General features: G+C 41.0%; 2 protein-coding genes across 3 annotated transcripts in view; one reads left to right on the forward strand and one right to left on the reverse strand.

Moving 5' to 3' along the window:
• C8H1orf210 (chromosome 8 C1orf210 homolog) overlaps positions 1–10,945 on the forward strand; it is a 14,860-nt gene extending 3,915 nt beyond the window's left edge. The window contains exons 3-5 of the mRNA XM_072419333.1: positions 115–595; positions 3,412–3,555; positions 7,252–10,945. Of these exons, the coding sequence (XP_072275434.1) occupies positions 115–595; positions 3,412–3,555; positions 7,252–7,574 (948 nt within the window). The 3' untranslated portion in view covers positions 7,575–10,945. The remainder of the gene's footprint in view (positions 1–114; positions 596–3,411; positions 3,556–7,251) is intronic.
• Positions 10,794–19,128, reverse strand: TMEM125 (transmembrane protein 125). Of its 2 annotated transcripts, none has more exons than XM_072419335.1 (2): positions 18,763–19,128; positions 10,794–14,604 (listed from the first exon to the last, which is right to left on the reverse strand). In XM_072419335.1, exon 2 carries the CDS (start codon positions 14,147–14,149, stop codon positions 13,493–13,495), a length of 657 nt encoding a protein of 218 aa, XP_072275436.1. In that variant the 5' UTR covers positions 14,150–14,604; positions 18,763–19,128; the 3' UTR covers positions 10,794–13,492. The 2 variants fall into 2 exon arrangements, with proteins under 2 accessions (XP_072275436.1, XP_072275435.1); XM_072419334.1 differs by lacking the exon at positions 18,763–19,128 and adding an exon at positions 16,755–17,409.
• Between the last annotated feature and the right edge of the window lie 1,781 nt (positions 19,129–20,909).

The raw sequence follows: 20,909 nt of genomic DNA on the forward strand, positions 1-20,909 counted from the left end.
AGTCAAAGCCATTCGATAGACATTTCTGGCTTTGGTTTCAGGAAGTTTTAGTACATTGCAGATAACCATGAGAAAGAAATGACAATAATTCTATCTTTCTTGCTGTTTCTTTAGGTCAGTGAGGATTGCAGTCATAGAGGTCTTGTGGTCATCCCACTTACACTCCCTGGCAATCTCCAATACCTGGACCTCTCCGATAACTCCATCCATCTTTCCCATCCTCTTCCTGAGAGGTTCTCCCAACTCCTCCACCTCAATCTCTCCAACAATCCATTGCACACCCTTCCCAAAGATGCCTTCAAGAACTTACCCCATCTCCAGACATTGGATATAAGCAATTGTGGACTCTCTGAACTCCATCCCGATACCTTGAAGGACCTAACCAATCTCCAGACATTGATTGTGAGCCAAAATCCATTAAAGACTATTAACATACAAAACCTTAGAGAACTTGTGAAACTTGCCCTCACTGAAACCTTGATAACATCTTTGGGTTCTGGCCAACCTTCGGGAGAGGATTTTCTCCTACAGTTAGACAGTCAAGGATTCTGTGACTGCTCCTCAGGAAGACATCTAGGAGGAACCTTGGAAGATGGTAACAAAACTGAATCTTGTGGATTGTTTGGGGATCTCTAATGGAATATGTGGGGGAAGCAACAAAGTTCTACATCCTCGTACAGATGGCCAATGGACGTCAGAGGATGGTTGCTAGAAATAATCTTTCATGATCGTTTCTAATGATAAGTGAATACATGAGCACAGAGCTGATCCTATATAAAATAACAAATGTGTTCTAAAGCGCTTTACTAGTTTATGTTGTTTGAAACTACAAGCAAATGCCGTTGAAACGCCTATAGCGTTTGTTGGTAGTTTAGATCAGCTTTTCTCAACATTCAGGTCTTCAGGGAACCTTTTCTATAAATAATATATCCACAGATCACAGTATATTAGTGTGGTGGTCAGTAGGAAGAATTCCTCTTACATTGTTGGCCATTGGGAAGAATGTCACCCTTAGGGATAGCCAAAAAGACCATTGGGGGTCACTTAGTCTGACCTGAGAGGCGCAAACTGCTCATTGCTCCAGGAACCCCCAGCAAGCTCTGCAGGAACCCTGGTCTAGAACTACATTGAAGTTCCTCAATGGGAAGAATGTAACCCTTCTATATAGCCAAAATATAATTGGTTTCTGTGGCAAATGATTGGAAAGGTACAAATTCCTTATGGCTCAAGGAATGGAGGACCCCTAGGGATCCCAGAACCCTGGCTGAGAAACACTGGTGTAGATATATTACTGAAGTGATTGAAATCACTCTATGAAACTCTCAGATGTTCTGATTTTGTGTTTATTTAAGCAAGCAAACAGGTTTGCAATAAACCTAAATGCCTTAGGACATTAAGAACATCATTATTTGTGTGTGTGTATTCATTAAATTGAGACACTTGGCAGGCTTTGCAATTTGCCAACACCAGCCAAACCTTTAGGGCAATATAAACTAAAGTGTATGACAAATGTACCAATGAAAGTTATTTGCTGTACCAGTGTAAAAGCTAAATCAATGCCACAAATGCAATGCAAATCTTATCTGGGTTCTAGACAGTTTGCTTTTTTATTATTATTATTAGTAGTATATTATTATTAGCTCCAACATATTATGCAGTGCTGTACATTAAATAGAAGCTGCAATTTTAAGACAGATACAGACAGTGACATAGGAGGAGGAGAGGACCCTGCCCCGAAGAGCTTACAATCTAGGGGAAAAATTTAGAATAATAGGAGAGTGACAGCAAGAAAAGGACAAAATGGTCTATCAAGTCTGCTACCCTCTTCTGCGATATAGTTCTAGAAAATAGAAAATCTATTTCAGGTTTGCTGGACCATCCCGGTTCTCCCATGATAGTCTGTCTTCTTCAGTCTTGAAGAGCTTTAATAAATCAGGCCCAAGATTCTTTAGACCTTACCATAGATATAGGCAGCATTGTGGCTCAGGGCAGACATCATTTTTAAAGGGTATAATGCAGAACAAATGCCAGTTCTATACCCCCATGTGGATGAGACATAAAAACAAATGCACAGTAGTGAGCTGGAAGTAGTGAGGGGAGTTCACTGTAAGCATTAATGGCTAATGGACAGGTATAGGAAAGGTGTAGCATTCCTGTGCTGAGTTATCAGATTGCTGTAAACGAGTATAGAAGTCGTCTCTCCTAATAGATGAAAGAATATTCACCTCAAGATTGCCCGCTTCTTTGTATTTGGGTATTTTCAAATTAAGAATGTGTATCTTTTTTTTGGTGGGGGGCTAACTCTAATTCCTGGCTGCTTGATAACACAATGAGACATTTCATTTCATTTCTCAAATAAGTTTGCTGAAGGTTGATCGATTTCATTTTAAATGAAATTGAACCCTGTTACCCCCAGCATGCTTCAGTAAAGCTGTCATTCCATAGTTAGAGACATTGTTGGTATTTAACTTCTCAAACTATCAACCGAATTAAAATTCTGTGCATTAAAATGTGCATGCAATCAATTCAAGCCTAGTATCGGCTTCACAATCAACAAAATTCTATTGGTTGATTAAATGAATACAGTAGATTGCTTATTTTCTTTGAAAGATTGAAGAGCATTAAAATTGACTGAAATTCATACAACTAACTCAAAGTATAAGTAATGTCTGCAGGCTGGTGGTGGCTGTTACCATATTGCATAGCATAATATAACATTATGACCTACTTACCTTACATAGTGGCTTCCTCTAACCACAGCACAGCTCCTTCCGCCCCCTATCTGATACCATTTCTTCATCCAGGTCCCATAATTTCCCTTTTTAGCCATTGATGATGTAAACCCTGTGCATGCCCACAGAAGTTACACCAACCGCAGAGCCAGGGGCTTTGTCCTCGGCATGCCAAGATTGAGTCACGCTGTACGACACATGTGCCATTCAATCTATTGGACTTGCTAGGAGTTGGGGGCAAAGGTTTTTTGGCAAGGAGACTCTGTGTGTCCCTGTTGCCAATAAACATCAGCTCCTAGCAGTTTTAAACAATACGACTTTAGTTCCAATTTATGGCCATGTTTCATCAACTTGCCATTATGATTGAAGAACGCGAATGTCAGCCAATAGCTATAAAATCCATATTACTTGACGTGTAGTGCAATTACATATTGTATTGGTTCCTCATTCCTATTTTTATCTGTTCTTCAGCCAGATCCAGGTTTTCAGTTATTTAGGCTTGCCAAGGCTTCAGAGTCCCACCAGAACTTTACCGAGCTTCATCTTCGTATCTATGAAAATTCATAACATTTCCAGTTGGTGTTTTACCTTTAGGCCAAGCCTCCTGTTTTATATAGTCTGTTGGAGATACAAACATCTGAAGAGGTCAGGTTAACAAATTCCTTTGTTGTTTTTCCAGTATCTGGCTCGTTCTGCTCCTGCAAGTCAATGGAAGAGGAGAGGGGTCGTCCCGTACAAAGGATAAGCCATTCCTTCCAGGTTATCCAACGCTTTGTCCGTGACGTCACTGAAAAACCTGACAATGGAACGTCACTAAATAATAGTAAGTCGTATGTCACAAGGTAATGTAGAGTCCGGAAAGTCTAAAAGTGGCTGACAAGAATCTCCAGAATCATGCAACTTGTAACAGCTAATTCTTTTCCCGGTTTTTGTTTTTTTGGCATCTTTGATCATTGGTCACTTCTAGGGAGGGATTGACTTCTACAGCAATACCGATACATTCAGGAGGGATTTGCCAAAGGCCACCCTGATAGTATATGACTCTGGTTTAGTACATTAGGCCATGTTCCCCCTTGAGAGCATAGGGACACATATCTCAGTAGCCGTCTTTCACACCATGCCCAGCACAGTGTAACTTGGGCTCTGCCAAATAGATTTCCCTCTTGTTGTACCACATACCCATATGTGCTGTGGTGCCTGGATTCCTTTATTCTCTGTGCTCCATCAATGCATCTGAAACACTACTACTACTACCATACTCTCTGCAGCACATTGCTTCCCAGCACAGCCCGGCATTTTCTTGGCCATCACTGCCATAACACATGACTCAACGTTTATTAAAGCTATCCAAGGCTGGAGAGTATACATTTTCATCAGTGAAGCTGGGTGATCCACCAAACCTGGAATAGATCTGGTCCAAGATTGAAAACATTTGCTAAAAATCAAAATCCATTTCAGGTTTCCTGGATTACCCAGCTTCACTGATGAAAATGTATCGTCTCCAGCCTTGGAGAGCTTTATTAAATCAGGTCCAATGAGTCACAAAACTCATTGCACGTATGACTTTGCGAAAATCCAGTCTCCCACAGGAGCTGCTCCCCTATCTGTATCCAATGGGATGTCATTATTGGCACCGAGCACTTCTTCATCCTACCGGAGAATCCACTGCCAGTATGCTAGGCCATTCCGGCCATTCAGGAATGGATGCCTCATGGCTAGGTGCAGGTTACCAATCAGCTTCAGTTGGATTAGGGCAGCTAAGAGACAAGATTTTTAATGGGAATTTTATTATTACACAGTATTTTTATGGCACCATCATAATACACAGCGCTGTAAAAAAAGTCCATAGTCATGTCAGTACCTTTCCTTTAAAGGAGCTCACAATCTAATGCCCCTACCATAGTCATATGTCATTACCACAGTCCAAGGACAATTTTGCAGCAAAGCCAATTAACCTAACTGCATGTTTTTGGTATGTGGGAGGAAACTGGAGTATCCGGAGCAAGCACGGGGAGATCCTATAAACTCCATGCAGACAGTGACCTGGCTGACATTCAAACCTGGTGCTGACCTGAGCCACAGTGCACAGACATCCCAAAGTTGTTGACTTTTAATGGGCCAAATTTATGGACAGTTGGCAACATTGATGACCCTGCAGGCTGAGCAGCACCCAGGGGTTCCTATTGATAAATCAGCTCCACTAACACCCCCATAAACTTCACATAATAACTGGTAGACTGGCAAATGTTACATTTAACATCTCTTCGGTTGTTTGAAAATGTGAGGATTTTTTTTTTTTTGCCTAACAAAACCAATGTTTGTATCCGTGGTATAAACTTGTTCGTTCAGGAAGAAGGAAACAAAATTAAATAAATGTTTCATCAGTGGCATAATAAATGGCTGACTCATCCTGACTGTTTATATTGCAATTACTTCTGGGCTCTTTCGATATCGAGTGTTTGCAGAAGATTTTATAGCGTACACGCACACCACACATTGGACACCCAGCAACGGCTACCATTTCCTGCCCAATCCTGATAGATTGGAAGTTTAAATGGCTCCTTCTACATTATTCCTTTATAGCACCCAGCATACACAATACAATACTTTAGCACCAAAATTTGAGACTTTTTTTTAGGATAGCAACGATTTTGTTTTGGACCAAGATGCAAGGATTATTATCTGCATAATATTTGTTTTGGGTTACAGTATGGTCAGGATAAAGGTTTGGGGTCAGATGTTAAGTTGTCTATGTCCATCCTGCTTTTTAATATATTGTCACATCTAGTGATGAGTGAGAATGCATCTGATATTCTCGCAAAAATTTCCTCAAACTTCTGATGGGTCCGCAAAATTTCAGTGAACCGATTTTGCGGACCCATCGGAAGATCGAGGAAATCATTACAGGAGGAGTACCGTCCGCTTCGTTCCCCTGATTGCTCTTGCAGGTCCCAAAAAATTCAATCTTGATGGAAGAATTTACACAGGCCGCTTACATTCGGTAAGCGAGAATGGCCTGATTCGCCGTGAGATCGAATTTTAAAATTTTACTCACTCATCCCTAGTCACATCCTAATATGTTATTCTGACTCTCACACTAATCGCTCAAATGTAGTTTTAGACCAGGGATTCTAAACAATGGTTCCTCCGGAGGTTGCTGGGGGTTCCTGGAGCTATGAGCAGTTTGCACCTCTCAGGTCAGTGTACGTGACACCAATGATCTTTTTGGCTATCTGTAAGGGTGACATTCTTCCCAATGGCCAGCAAAGTAAGAGGAATTCTTCCCACTGACCACCACACTAATATACTGTGATCTGCGGATATAGTAATTATAGAAGGGGTTCCCTGAAGAGCTGAAAGTTATTTCAAGGTTTCCCCCATTTTGAAAAGGTTGAGAAACACTGGGTTAGAATATAGATGTTAAAGTGATCGTTGGGTGTTAGACTGAGGGTCAGGGTTATGGTTTGTAGGTTAGTTCTTACATGTTGAGATGGGGGTCAGGAGTGCGGTTTAAGATTAAATGTTAGGTTGAGTGTTACTGTTTGGCTGAGGGTCAACAGTAGGGTTTGGACTTAGCTAGATGTTGGGTTAAGGGTCATGTATAGGGTTTGGAAAAAGACATTAGGCTGAGGGTTTGGAGCTATATTCATGGCCATGGGCAAGATCTGAGGTTAGGATGGTTTGTGGGGTAGAATATGGGGTTATACATTAGCTTGAGGGGCTTGATTTTCCTGTTTTAACATGGGGAAACCCTTTTGGTAATTTCAGGTCTTCGGGGACCCCTGGCTATAATTACCATATCCACAGATCACAGTATATTGGTGTGGTGGTCAGTGGGAAGAATTCCTCGTACATTGCTGGCCATTGGGAAGAATGTCATAGTTACAGATAGCCAAAAAGATCATTGGGGTCACTGACCTGAGAGGTGCAAACTGCTGCAACCTTTGGAGGAACCCTGGTCTAGAACTACATTGTAGCTATTAGTTTGAGAGCCAGGAGAACATTGTGGTTAATTGTTAGACTAATGGCTAATGTTTGGAGTAAACGGTAGAATTGGGGTTAGTTATTTCATTTGAAGGTCAGGAGTACAGTCTAAAATTAAATGTTAGATGTTAGGTTGAGAGTTAAGGGTAACAACTGGAAACCTGCATGGCTAGTGGAGTACAACTTTGGGATATTATTGCTTTTATAAGCTATAAGCACGAAAGAATGAGTATTAAACACAATGTATGCTGGAGCTCTAAAATCAGCAGGAAACATAAGTTCTGTTAATTGTTGGGCTATAGCGGGGGATTGAACTCTGCAGAGAGACCACTGCATTCATACAGGGAGCTTGCAGCCTTTATAAATGCATGCTGATAAGTTTTTCTACTTAGGATCTGACAGTCAAAAACAAACTTGAACACCATTTATTGCACCTGAAATGGGCAGATGTAAACTAAATTTTCTTTAGTTTCTTTCTGGAATAATGTTACCACATTCAAAGAAGTTAACAATTTCTATTTTTTGTTTTCCTCAGCTACTCCATTACCCCCTTACGCGTCTCAGGCCAGAAGCTGGCCATACCTGGTGGGATTTGTGCTCATAGCCGCCATTGTGTCTCTTCTGATAGCGGCTGCTGCCAAGTGCAAACTCTTCCATCGATATTTCCGGAGCTACCGCCATCGTCCCTTGCCAGAGAATGATTGGACAGCCGAGTCACAAAGTGAGTTACCAGGGGTACCCATCTCCCATCAAGATGATGAAGATGGCTTCATAGAAGACAACTATATCCAGCCAGAAGACCATCAGAAAGAGGAGGATGAAGAGGAAGGGTCTCATGATGATTTCTACACCATCTGATGACCAATGAGACTCAAACTTGAGCTTTTACGACACCGTACAGGAAATGTGAATAGCTGGTGTGCAAATGTTATAGGCAACCAGCTAGTGGGTGATTGCGTTTGGCTTGGAACGCCATGATGGTCCTATTTCAGTGGACTGACTATCTTCCATCTGATATGGGGCTGATGGGAGGAACGTTTAGCTGGTAAACACTCCTGTGGGCTTCTCACCCCTATTTCTAAATATTACTATTTAATTATGTCAGCCTCCCTCCAAAAACATGTCACTTTCAATGTTTCACTCTGAAAACCAGGGCACATTTGATGTTTAGGTTCATCCCTGGGATGCAAGAAAAAACATTTCTAAAATGATATGTCCAATACTTAGCCCTATTCATACCTCCCAACTTTTGTAGATTGGAAAATCAGATGCTTAGCCCAACGTAAATAGGCAAATGACACGCTTGGCCAATACATTTACAGACCATACAAAATGAAAACACAAAAACAATTGGTTAGGTTAACTTTCCTTTTGTATAGTGACACATGGAATAGGTTGTGGCTGGGGGAATGTTTAGTGTAAAGTTACACTTTGTGATGAGTAAAAATACATTCTTATAGAGGTGATATATCCATAAAGGAGGGTTAATTGAGGAGGAAAGATGGACAGAAGGACTTGGATCTGAGTGAGGGACAGTGGCTTAAAATCAAGCACAGTTTGGAGCTATAAAGAGAGACAGCCCCTTCAATCAGGGGCAGTTGGGAGGAATGAAGAGGGACAGTCTCTCCAAATCAGGGGCAGTTGGGAGGTATGAAGAGGGACAGTCCATCCAAATCAGGGGCAGTTGGGAGGTATGAAGAGGGACAGTCCCTCCACAAATCAGGGGCAGTTGGGAGGTATGAAGAGGGACAGACCCTTTTATGCATTAAAAGGGTCCTAAAATAAAAAAAAAGAGAATGTTTACCCTTTCACGTAAAGTACTCATTTTGGTGATAGGTCCGCTTTAATTGCAATAGAGAAGACTAGGGTCACCTGGCTATCTGTGCTTTGTGGCAGGGCTGTATAAAATCTCAGGCTTGGATAAACAAAAATACAAATGCTTTGGCAGGTGAAACATCTCTCATATATGTTTTTCTTCTGTGTTTATCTGCAGTTTAACAAAGCATTCACAGGCTAAAATCAAACAGCGTCTGTGTGCTTAGTGCTGTACACAGCTCCTGTGGCTGATTAGGATCAGGCAAAGCAAAGACAAATCAATCATGGAGTCTGTGAAAAGAAGATATGTCAGTCAATAAAGGCGTGACACTGTGGGCAAAGCATGCTAAATGATAAACAGCTATTTTACTAGTTCTCATCTATGTTCCCCGCTGATATTGCATGACCATTATATAGATGTTATCATCATCAAAAACTTGCTGACAGTTCCAAGATAATTTCTTAGAATTCACAGAGTCTCAGACATTTCAGATGGTTCTAAAAAGATCAGACCCCGGATTATAAAGAAAGATAAAACCAACCAGTTCACTAAAACACTCCAAACACCCATCAACGGTCACTTCAGTGGTGCCTGATCGTTCACCATAAATCTCCACTTATATACTGAAGAAGCACAGAATGATTTGGAATTGTGTGCAATAATAGAGTGTTTAGTGATAGATTGTAGATGTAGAATGCTTTTCTTCCATAGGGATCAAAACACACAGGGGCCTATTTGAATGTCGGAGTTCCTTCTTTATAAACAGACCCCATAGCATTTACTTAGTATTCTCAGGTGGTTGACTGTTTAAGTACTAACCAAAGCCAATTAATTACCTTTGAAAGTCAGACAGCATAGCTAATACTGTGAGATGGTCATCCATCTGAAAACTAACCATACTAAATGTTGCTTGGCTTCTAGGATCGGACAGCATGGCCTATAGCAGCAAATATTCCTAAGCCCCATCCCAATGATCCCTGCTAAGTTTCCAAGAACAGAGAGCATAGCTTTCATAGTGGGACACTCATTCAGGTAATAACCAGACCCAACGTGGCATAGCTTTCCAGGATCAGCCACATAACCTACAGCAACTAGTACTCCTCTACAGTCACTCATCCAATTACTAACCAGACCCAACCCTGTTTAGCTTCCAAAATCATGCAACATAGCCTACAGTAAGTAATATTCTTCAGCAATCACCAATGCCAGTACTAACCAGACCCATGCCTTAATTCATCATGCAACACGGCGCATATCAATGTGCATGGATGCAGCTCACAGATGTAAATGTGCTCTCTGTGTGATTGTTGGCAGTTCAGCACCTCAAAAGGCTCAAATGCTTTCCCTGAGGCTGCTCCTGCCTCATATATTCTCCTGCTTTTGCCTGAACACTATTAGATGTCCACCAGTCCCATTAGCTCCCACTCTTCTACCTCACTTGAAGGATTTTTAGGAAGTGGCTCAGGTTAGTTTTCGGCCTCATTTTCCCAGGAGGCTGCCAGGAATTCCTCAAACCATTCAGCAGAAAATTGCATTATTGTTCCATAATTTTATTTGTATTGTTATTATTAAACAACAGAAAATAATTACTTGTTGAATTTCACAAATCAATTAACCTATGTCCTGTCCTTATTAAAGCACAATTCCATCCAAAATCTTATTTCAACTTAAGCAGTGGGGAAGTGTAGTGTGACATTAAATTGCCATTTGAACAATAAAATGTTCATTTGATGCTTTTCTGGTTAATCTTCTAAACCAGTGGACGCAAACCTTTTGGACCTTATGGACCACTACATTTATGGACTCTGGACCGCGCATGTAGTGGAAGCCGTGTGTCACTTAAAGGGGAAGAAACTTCCCTTCATAGTGAAGTCATGATGACAGAACCCACCCACTCTCCCATCACAGGTCTGAGTCTGTGCCCAAAGACACAACAGGCCCACCGCCCTGAGCCTGCGATCCGTACAGGGGACATGGTCCGGGGCTCTGGCCAGTGTGTCCTCCCAGCAGGGTTCTTCTCCTGACCCTGCTCGGGGGGGCACTCGGGGGCCAGACCACCAAAAATTTCCTGTTGGCGACCGCTGTTTTAAACCCTGACAAGGGTGCTAACCCTTCTCTGCAAAAAAAAAAAGTTTTGACTGGATGTGGACTTTAATCAGACAAGAGTAATATGGAGTGAAATATTTACAATGTACAATGCCTTCCTTCTCTTCATTATTACAAAGTGCAAAGAAACCCAAAATAAAGCAAACAGAAGCCGATGAAATCACAAATTGTTTTTAATAAAATGACATTCTGAAGTATCTAATATATTAGCTTTTTATTAAATAATCATTGCTTATTTGTATTGTAAAAATATATTTTGTACCATGTCTTCATATTAAAATATTAGCATCTCAGATGCATCACAATATCAACATACGTGTTTTGTTTTACATTTACAGTCCGACTCAGAAAACAGAAACTAGCGTTTTGCTTGGCGGCTGGCAAACTATATTGCACCTTGGCTTGTTCTATATAACTGGGGCAATTGTCTAATGTCAGAGAAGAAGAATTTGCAATCACGGGCGATGTGGAGTAGTGAATGGACCTTTAACCCGAACCCCGTGTACACCATGTATAGTCACAATTAAATATGGCCAATGATTCTGTGATTGATAGATGGGTGATAATAATCCTAAAATCTTTGCAGAGATCAGTATAAAGTGCAGAAAAGAAATGAGATATATATAGGTAGCCTTGGGTCAATACACACCAGTATCATTACATGGACACGGAGGATCCTGATTTTTTGTCACCCTTTTAAAACCTAAAAATTCAGCTCTGTTACAAGTAAACATATTGGTTACAAAGGGGCACAAATGTATGTTTTTTTCTCTTTCCTCTCTCCCGTTCCTCCTTGCTTTACTTTCTCATTGGTTTCCCTTCCATGGCAGTACATTTTTGCATTACAAAACAATTTAATATTTATTATGGGTTGGACGGAGGGGGTTGGGGGGCAGTGTTGAAAGTCCTAGAACATTATCAAGGTCAGGATAATAAAAAAATGAATAGAAGTAAGGGAAAGGGATAGGGGTAGGAGATAATGTAGGAGGAACAGGGAAAATATCAGGGGTAAAGTAAAACAGTGGTCCCCAACCCTTTGGAGCTCGCAGACCACTAATCTCATGGACTCTAGACCGCGCATGCGCGGGGAGCCGTGTGTCTCTCACAGGGGAAGAAACTTCCCCAGAGTGATGTCATGAACCTGCCCACTCTCCCATCGCAGGTCTGAGTCCAAGTTGGGGATCCCTCATATAAAAGATAGGAGGGGAGTCTAGGTACATTATCAGTGGTATGGGATAATTATTGGTGGTGAGGCATAAAATAAAGAGAATAGAAGGGAAGCTCAGGGACATTATTAGGTGTAATGGGTAATACTTTGGAGATTGGGGGTAAGTCCAGGGACAATATTATGGGTAAAGCATAATATAAAGGGGATACGAGGTGAGTCCACGGACAATATCAGGGGTATGGGATAATATAGAGGAGATTGGAGGTAAATCTGGGACAATATCAGGGGTAAGGCATAATATGAAGGGTATAGGGGAGATGAGTCTATGGACAATATTAGGTGTATGAGATAAAAAAAGGGTAAGTCCAGGAACAATATTAAAGGTAAGGCATAATATAAAGTGGATAGGAGGTAAGTCCAGGGATAATAATAATGGATATGATAGAGTTTCAGGAATATCTCTGCATCACTTTCTCTATTCTAGCCCTGCTATCCCACCATTTATCTTTCTTCTTTTCACAACCAATTTTGGAAGCCAACCAATCACTGCCAATACAAAACTAAAGGATCACATTTAAGTAGATTTATGAAATATTTAATGTTCAGACCACATATAATATACTGGAATGATGGAATTCTCAATAATAAAACCGCATGTACCTTCAAGGATATATTCAATGGTTTAAATGGCCACTAAACAAAAGTTAATTTATGTTAAAGTCACATAGAAATACGTATGTGTTGCCAGCTGCCACTTTTGCATAAAATGGTAACGAGCATTGAAAAGTATAGCGAATTTACTTAACTGTAATCTCTTTCACATACATTTTTTTGCTTTGGTTTAGAGGTCCTTTAAATTCTGGGAAGCTATCCTGTACAAGTTAAGTAGAGGTAAACATATAATTAGGGGAAACAACAGTCCATCCTGTAATGGGAATATATATAAACCATACACTAAGTAAAATAAAGAAACGGAGTCAATGTTCAATATTGTGAGTGCTCAACCTCAACTAGGAGAAGCAAACTTCAATGACATGGGGGGGGGGGCAGATCAATCTTGATTGCAAATAGATTTATTGCTTGTAGATGTGTAAATCCAACATGTTTCAGGGCAATGGCAGTGTCACTTTCATCAGGGCTGTTTGTCTGGAAACTTGGTACCAGTGGAGATAAATAAATTCGATACCCACCTTTTATAGGGTAAAAGAGAACATCTGTTAGTCTGGATAACAGATCTACACAAAAGGTTTGGACCAGAAAGAATAACAGTCTGCTGGCAGCACCAATGTTGATTTGGTGTAGATCTGTTTCAAACCAACTTTCTTTTTCACATATGATGGGTTTTGAATTACTTATTCTCACCTCAGGATCCCAATGTAGGTTTCACACAGCCCTGATGAAGGACATTGTAATTGCATAAAATGTGTTGGCTTTACACCTTCACAAGCCATAAGACTAACTGTGATCAAGATGGACTGGCCCACCTTTTGTCACTGATTTCCACTCCTCCAATCTGAAGTTTAGCATTCCCTATATTGATCTTGAATTCATTGAATTCCAATTGGACATTTTGGGTCAGTCTTCATCCACCTTAAAAAGCCCCATAGTGGCAATTTGGTTCAGATCCACAGATGGTATGAAGATGCATAAGATGAATTCCATCTCGCTGTTTTTCTTTGCGATGGCTTAGATTAAGTTGGCCAAACTTGAGGTTGTGTTTTGCCTCTGAGTGAGCTGCCCAGAGATGGAGAAGACGTTCATATTCCTGGGATGGAATCGACTGGGGACACAAGACCGACACAATTTCACCAGTGCAAATATCAAAACAGCAACAAGAATGAAGACTCCTATCACAACTAGTGTGATCCCTACTGTGTGCATGGTGATCAGAAATGGAGGGTATCCTGGGGTTTCTCCAGAAAAGGAAAGTACGAGAAGGATGGCACCACACACAAGGATAATGATGGCACTTACAAGGAACACTATAACGTCTGATAAACCGCCGCTCTTCACCATATCAATGTGTTCTCTTCTGGTTACACACTGCATGTCCTGGACTGCTGAGCTCAAAAGTTGCTTCAACAAAACTATAAGAGAGAGGATACATAAAGTTGACCCCACTGCCATTCTCCATTCCCCAGATCGACTGGTGGTGGTAGATAACAGGATGATGCCACCGATGCCACATGCAAGGATGAGGAGGACAGCCAGGCAATAGCAAAAGATTGATTTCACGGGCTGTCTAAACCACCAAAGTTCTGTATGTTCCTCTAAGGCCTCATTCTGCATCCGTTCCTGGTCTGGAGGGGCCCTCGGAGGACGTAAAGCATCAACACCCGCCATTTTGATCAAACAGCAGCGTTTAGGTTAAGAAGAAACCTCAAAGATAAGGCAACATTGTTGGGCGTATCCTTCAAACCACTAAATGGATAGATAATATGGAGTCTGGGATATCATACAGCAAATTTCCAGACAAACTTTTCTGCACAGTCTTCCATTTTTTGGTGGTCACTTTCTCGCAAACCAGAGAAAACCTTGAGCTGGATACTGACAATAATCCTCGACAAATGGAAGTGGAGATTTTCAGAAGGAGCTTACAGAGCACAAATGGCTGCTTGTGGACACAAAAACAGGAAAATGCAGGGCAGAGACGGACGTCACCAAAAGACGTCAAAAATTCCACGCTAAGAGGGTCACAAATTTATCTGCACTTCTTCCTGTTGATTCAAAAGAGCTTCTTCCTCTCTCATGACTACAAGAGGCAAATACCTTTAATCATCAAAGCTGTCTGGTGTCACCTGGAAGAACAAAGGATGGAGAAAATGAGTATTCCGGATGTTGTGGAAATACAAAAGGTCAGCTGTCTGAAAAACAAACATTTACAGAGAAGGGGAAAATGACATAAAAAATTAAAACTCCGGAACCCCAAATTATATGAAATACCTTGATTTGGGTTTGCCTTAAATCAGCCTTTCTTTTTAACATGAGGGAACCCTTGAAATAACTTTCCGGTCTTTACGGAACCCCTTCTATAATTACTATATCCACAGCTCACAGTATATTAGGGTGGTGGTCAGTGGGAGAAATTCCTCTTACATTGCTAGCCATTGGGAAGAATGTCACCCTTACTGATAGCCAAAAAGATTATTGGTGCCACTTTAACCTAAAAGATACAAATTGCTCTTGCTCAAGGAACCCCCAAGCAACCTCTGGAGGAATCCTAGGGATCCGTGGAACTCTGGCTGAAAAACACTGCCTTGATTAATTCTTATACAGTCAAAGTGCTAAAGCAAAACAAACCAAAAAACCTTGGAAAAGTTATGTTCCATGCAATGTTCCTAATTATTTGTATAACATCTTTTTTTCTTCAGGATAAGCATTTATTACACATCAATGACACTCAATTTTTGAGGCATTTTGGAATGTCTATTCTATACCTTATCATGGGATGAAGTGTCTGATGAACTCTCCTAATCAAGGTTTTAAAAAGCTCACGCGATGCATTAAGAAATTTAAATCATTCTTTTTTTTTTATAGGATTACAATATAACAGGTACAAACAAAAAAAAGCTCTGTAACATAGAAATATGAAATTTATACAATTAAAATAAAAACCATAAAAATAGAAAACAAAGGGGATAGACATAACAATAACAATTTCATACACTGTATGTCATTTTCATATCTTATCGAACCTGTGCATGGATCTTCAGTCGGAATTATTTTAAAACTAATCAATTCCATCTGAAAACAATAAGGTAAAGCGTCTAACAACTAAAATGTTTCCATAAGGATAATGCATCAACAAAGCTTTCCAGCATTTATCAAACTTTCTAAAAGAGTAAAACTTTCTAAAAGTCCATGTTGCTGTTTGCTGATAATTAGTTGAAATTTTTTCTATTTTATCTGGCTGAAGGATTTATTACTTTGATTCTGCTAATAAAAGAGGCAAAGAGAAGGATTTTTCTTTTTGATAAATATATTAGTGAATAATTGACATAAATTATAAAGTTCAAAATAATATACAAAAATAGTAATAATAATTATTTGTTAAGGTGGGGTTCCTCAGGATATGCAACTATACAAACACACCTAGATATGTAGAATTGTAATCCTATTCATTTCATAAGGAAGATAAGTTACTCAAAACATTTAAAGCAAGGTCCATCAGTCTCCTAAACCCAACGCGTTTCGCCTTATTGGCTTCCTCAGGAGAGCTTGAGACGAGTAAACTGATAGTATAAAATATTGTAGAATATACATTATATCTTAAGTAGAACAACACATATTTCAAATTTGAATAAGTAATACCAATACCAAGATGTAAATGATGTGAAATATGTAAATGATGTATTATTTACATCATTTACATCATGAAAAATTCTCTGAAAATTTAGACAATCTATAAGGGGTATGGTACAAGAGCAAGAATATTTTTTTAGAATTTACAACGTGCAGTGTTTGTTGGTAATTAGAGACAATAGCTTAAAAAAGCAATCATAATGTACAAAGCACATTAACCCATCAGAGCCAAAAGATAGATTCTGATTGGTCAGTACAGTACTTTTGGCTGCGACATATTGAATCAACCCCAAATCACAAATATTCTGCACCCCTGATGAATATCTTACACCTGAACATGCTACATTTCCCATGCATAGAGCAAACAGCAAATAAATGTAACATTGATACTGGGCTGAATTATTTTTACTTTGGTACTTTCACACCAACTATTCTTCATGATCTCTGGTTAGTGGCAACGGACATGCCAATCTAGACCCAGGGCTCACTGGTTACAGGATATGTACCATCTTACTTGCTCTGCCCATCCTAGAGACCTGCACTACAGTATAGGTTGGTGACATGCATAATTAACAATGACAGGTATACACCAGACTGGAATCTCCTAGAAAGCTCAGATAATTTTTGGAGCACCTGGGGTACCTACCTGCATCCAGCAGATTCCTGTATTAGTGTCCTAATGTCTGAAGACCCCACAGAGCAAAGGGATGGGAGGGATAGATAGGAAAAATCTTGGGCAGGTGAACCGGATAGTGGAGGAGAGCAGAGGGAGGCAAAAGCAGAGCAGTGGAGGGGTAATAGGAAGAAGAAAGCAGAGTAGTGGTGGGGTCCCAGGAATAGGGAGGCAGAGTAGCAGTGGGGTTCCAGCAATAGGGAGGCAGAGTAGTGGTGGGGTCCCAGGAATAGGCAGAGTAGTGGTGGGGTCCCAGGAATAGGGAGGCAGAGTAGCAGTGGGGTTCCAGCAATAGGGAGGCAGAGTAGTGGTGGGGTCCCAGGAATAGGGAGGCAGAGTAGCGGTGGGGTCCCAGGAATAGGGAGGCAGAGTAGTGGTGGGGTCTCAGAAATAGGGAGGCACAGTAGTGGTGGGGTCCCAGGAATAGGGAGGCAGAGTAGCGGTGGGGTCTCAGAAATAGGGAGGCAGAGTAGTGGCGGGGTCCCAGGAATAGGAAGGCAGAGTAGTGGTGGGGTCCCAGGAATAGGGAACCAGAGGCAGGGTAGCAGAGGGGTCCCAGGGACAGTGTGGCAGTGCACAGACCCAGCAGAAGAAGCCGGCTTCCTCTCATTGCTGTCACTGAGTGTGACTCTTGTCACCGGCTGCTCTCCCTGTCACCAAGTTACTCTGACAATGGAAGGGAGGAGCTCGATGTAACTCTTTGCATCCCACCTACAGTGACACCCAACACAACTATCACAATTAATTAGGTATAAAGGAGAATACAGGAGGCAGAAGAGCTTACAATCTATTAATGTAAATGGGAGGATATAGGAGGCAGAAGAGCATACAATCTAATTCTGTATAGGGAAGGATATATAACTTAGAAGAGCATACAATCTATTAGGGTATTTGAGAGGATATAGGAGGCAGAAGAGCTTACAATCTATTAGGGTATAAGGGGGATACAGAAGGTAGAAGAGCTTACAATCTATTAGGGTATAAGGGGGATACAGAAGGTAGAAGAGCGTACAGTCTATTATTGTATAAAGAAGGATTCAGAACATAGCAGAGCTTACAATCTAATAGGGTATAAGGGAGGATACAGAAGAGCTTACAATCTATTAGAGTATAAGGGGGCTACAGAAGGTAGAAGAGTGTACAGTCTATTATTGTATAAAGAAGGATTCAGAACTTAGAAGAGCTTACAATCTATTAGAGTATAAGGGGAATACAGACGGTAGAAGAGCTTACAATCTATTAGAGTATAAGGGAGGATACAGAAGGTAGAAACGCTTACAATCTATTATTGTTTAGGGAAGGATTCAGAACTTAGAAGAGCTTACAATCAATTAGGGTATAAGGGAGGCAATGGAAGGCAGAAGAGCTTACAATCTATTTGTAGATCAGAGAGGAATACAGAAGCTTGCAGCAAATCCTGATGATCTCGCTATGAATGTCCTTTTTGGACACTTCCTGACAACGCTCTGTCCCTGTCCCCTATAGTTCCTCTGTGTTGTCACCCTCTCACACAGCCTTCTGATGGAGACTACAAATGGCCATTTCAAAACAAAAGTCAGGAAACTTTCAGGCTACATCTATTGCCTGTATATGGGAAGTGGGTGCAAAGAGGGACATCAAAAAAGTATAAAAATAGTATAGCAAAAAAATATAAAAAATAATTGCCTGCGCTAACCCTGTAGTCCCCCTCCTCCTACTGCAGGAGATTTAGACCCCATTCACAATTCCACATGTAGGTGATTGGAGCTGTATGGCCAGACAAATCCCTAACATGCGATAGGATGTGTACATTCCACCTGACACCTCCACTCATAACTAATACCAGATGCCATGAAAGATTGCAGTGACACCGGGCAGGATGTGTTTTGTCTGCACTCAGCATAACTTCCTGTGATAGCTTTTATCTGCCACACTCAGGATGAAGACAGCCGCATTGGCCTTATTCTCTGAGGTCCTATGGCCAGGCTCACCATTCACTCACCACATGGCCAACCTTTGGTCTTCAAATTGCTTCGTATCACCGGGATTTAATGTGTTAAATTTCCAGGTCTAGCTGGGCCGGTTCCCTTATCTCACCCCTTTGTGTTCTGCACCACTCCGCACTAATTATAGAAGCCCTTTGACTTGCGGATTTCCTGATTGAACACAGGCAAAAAGTACGTAATCACCATCGGTTTTAGCTGCTCCATTTTGGTGGCTTTTCAAAGTTTCCTTCCACCTACAGTTTGATATTTTAGAGTTTAGGGGTTGGGGCTTACACTCTCCAGGCTCCTCCCCAAATCACCTACTCTTAGGGCTGATACACATGAGCAGATATGCTGCTAATTTTGTGCTCAGACTAATCAATATTCAGATTGGTAATCAGTAAGTCAGAAGAACCTTAATGCCACCATGCAATTTTTGTTATTCTCGTATGATAGGTGATCAGCATTAATACTGAAGGAAGGGCGTAATCCTATACATGAGTGAGCGAAGGGGTCATCACTATGTAACACACTACATAAAGTATAGAGCGCAGGGGTCTGGACTATGGAGGACACAACATAGGAGGTAGCTAATTGAAACCCTTCCAATTGTTCTTCTCGTATATTAGGTGATCAGAACTTGAAGGGTAGAATCCTATACTTATGTTGTCACTGATTTGAGAATTCAAATGAAGCATGACACACAACATACCACATAGAGCGCAGGGGTCAGGACTATAAAACACACAACATACCACATGGAGCGCAGGGGTCAGGACTATATAATACACAACATACCACATGGAGCGCAGGGGTCAGGACTATATAATACACAACATACCACATAGAGCGCAGGAGTCAGGACTATAAAACACACAAAATACCACATAGAGTGCAGGGCTCAGGACTATATAACACGCAACATACTATACAGAGCGCAAGGGTCAGGAATAAATAATGAACAACATACCATATAGAGTGCAGAGGTCAGGACTATATAACACAAAACACACTATACTTAGAGCATGGGTCAGGACTATATAACACACAACATACTATACTTAGCGCATGGGTCAGGACTATATAACACACAACATACTATACAGAGCGCAGGGGTCAGGACTATATAACACACAACATACCGCATAGAGGCCAGGGTTCAGGAGTATATAACACATAAAATACCACATAGAGCGCAGGGGTCAGGACTATATAACACACAGAACATACCACATAGAGCGCAGGGGTCAGGACTATAAAACACAACATACTACACAGAGCACATGGGTCAGGACTATATTACGCACAACATACCATATAGAGTGCAGAGGTTAGGACTATACAACACACAACATACTATAATGAGCGCAGGGGTCAGGACTATATAACCCACAACATACCATATAGAGTGCAGGGGTCAGGACTATATAACGCACAACATACTACATAGAGCGCAGAGGCCTTGGTGGCTGGAAAAAATGCCCAGTGATTTACCCTACACATTGGTGACAGGGTCTCTTTAGGTCACCAAAACACAACACAGCTGGCATTTTTTAAAGGAACATTCAGCCGTGGCAGGGAGCATCCCAATTCTTGCCTGGGCCTATTCTGATTGGATATTACAGCAATGCCCAGACAGGAGCCTCTTCAGGCCAGAAAGATGATGAAAACCTGGGAGCCTGCCTACGTGCCATGGCATGAACTCTGCCTGTTTTACATTGTTTTCATTACATTGACAAAAGGAAATGTGATATATATATATATATATATATATATATATATATTTATTTATTGGTACTGTAATTGTAAGTGAAAATTCCAGTAGTAATTCCAGAGACCTAAAAGTGCAGAGTGGTGTCAGAGACATGTAGTGTCAGGACAAAGTTGGCCAGATGTAGATTTGCCTAAAAATTCAAAAATACTAAAAATGACTTTTCTCTCAAAAAAAAAAACTAAAAGTCGAAACCAGACCCAGACCGGATTCAGAAAAATGCACACTGTGGCCTAATGCCCCTTCAATCCAGGCTGGTAGTTGTAAACAATGGTGATGTCATTTCCTGTTTACCCAAAGCAGTAGACAAGGGGCTGGGCTTCTGGTTGCCATGGCGGGACAGCAGGAGTCTATAGCTCTAATACTGGAAGCCCCTCCTTTGCTAGCAGAATC

This window comes from Pyxicephalus adspersus, chromosome 8, assembly GCF_032062135.1.
Source record: "Pyxicephalus adspersus chromosome 8, UCB_Pads_2.0, whole genome shotgun sequence".
In the NCBI taxonomy this organism is placed as follows: domain Eukaryota; kingdom Metazoa; phylum Chordata; class Amphibia; order Anura; family Pyxicephalidae; genus Pyxicephalus; species Pyxicephalus adspersus.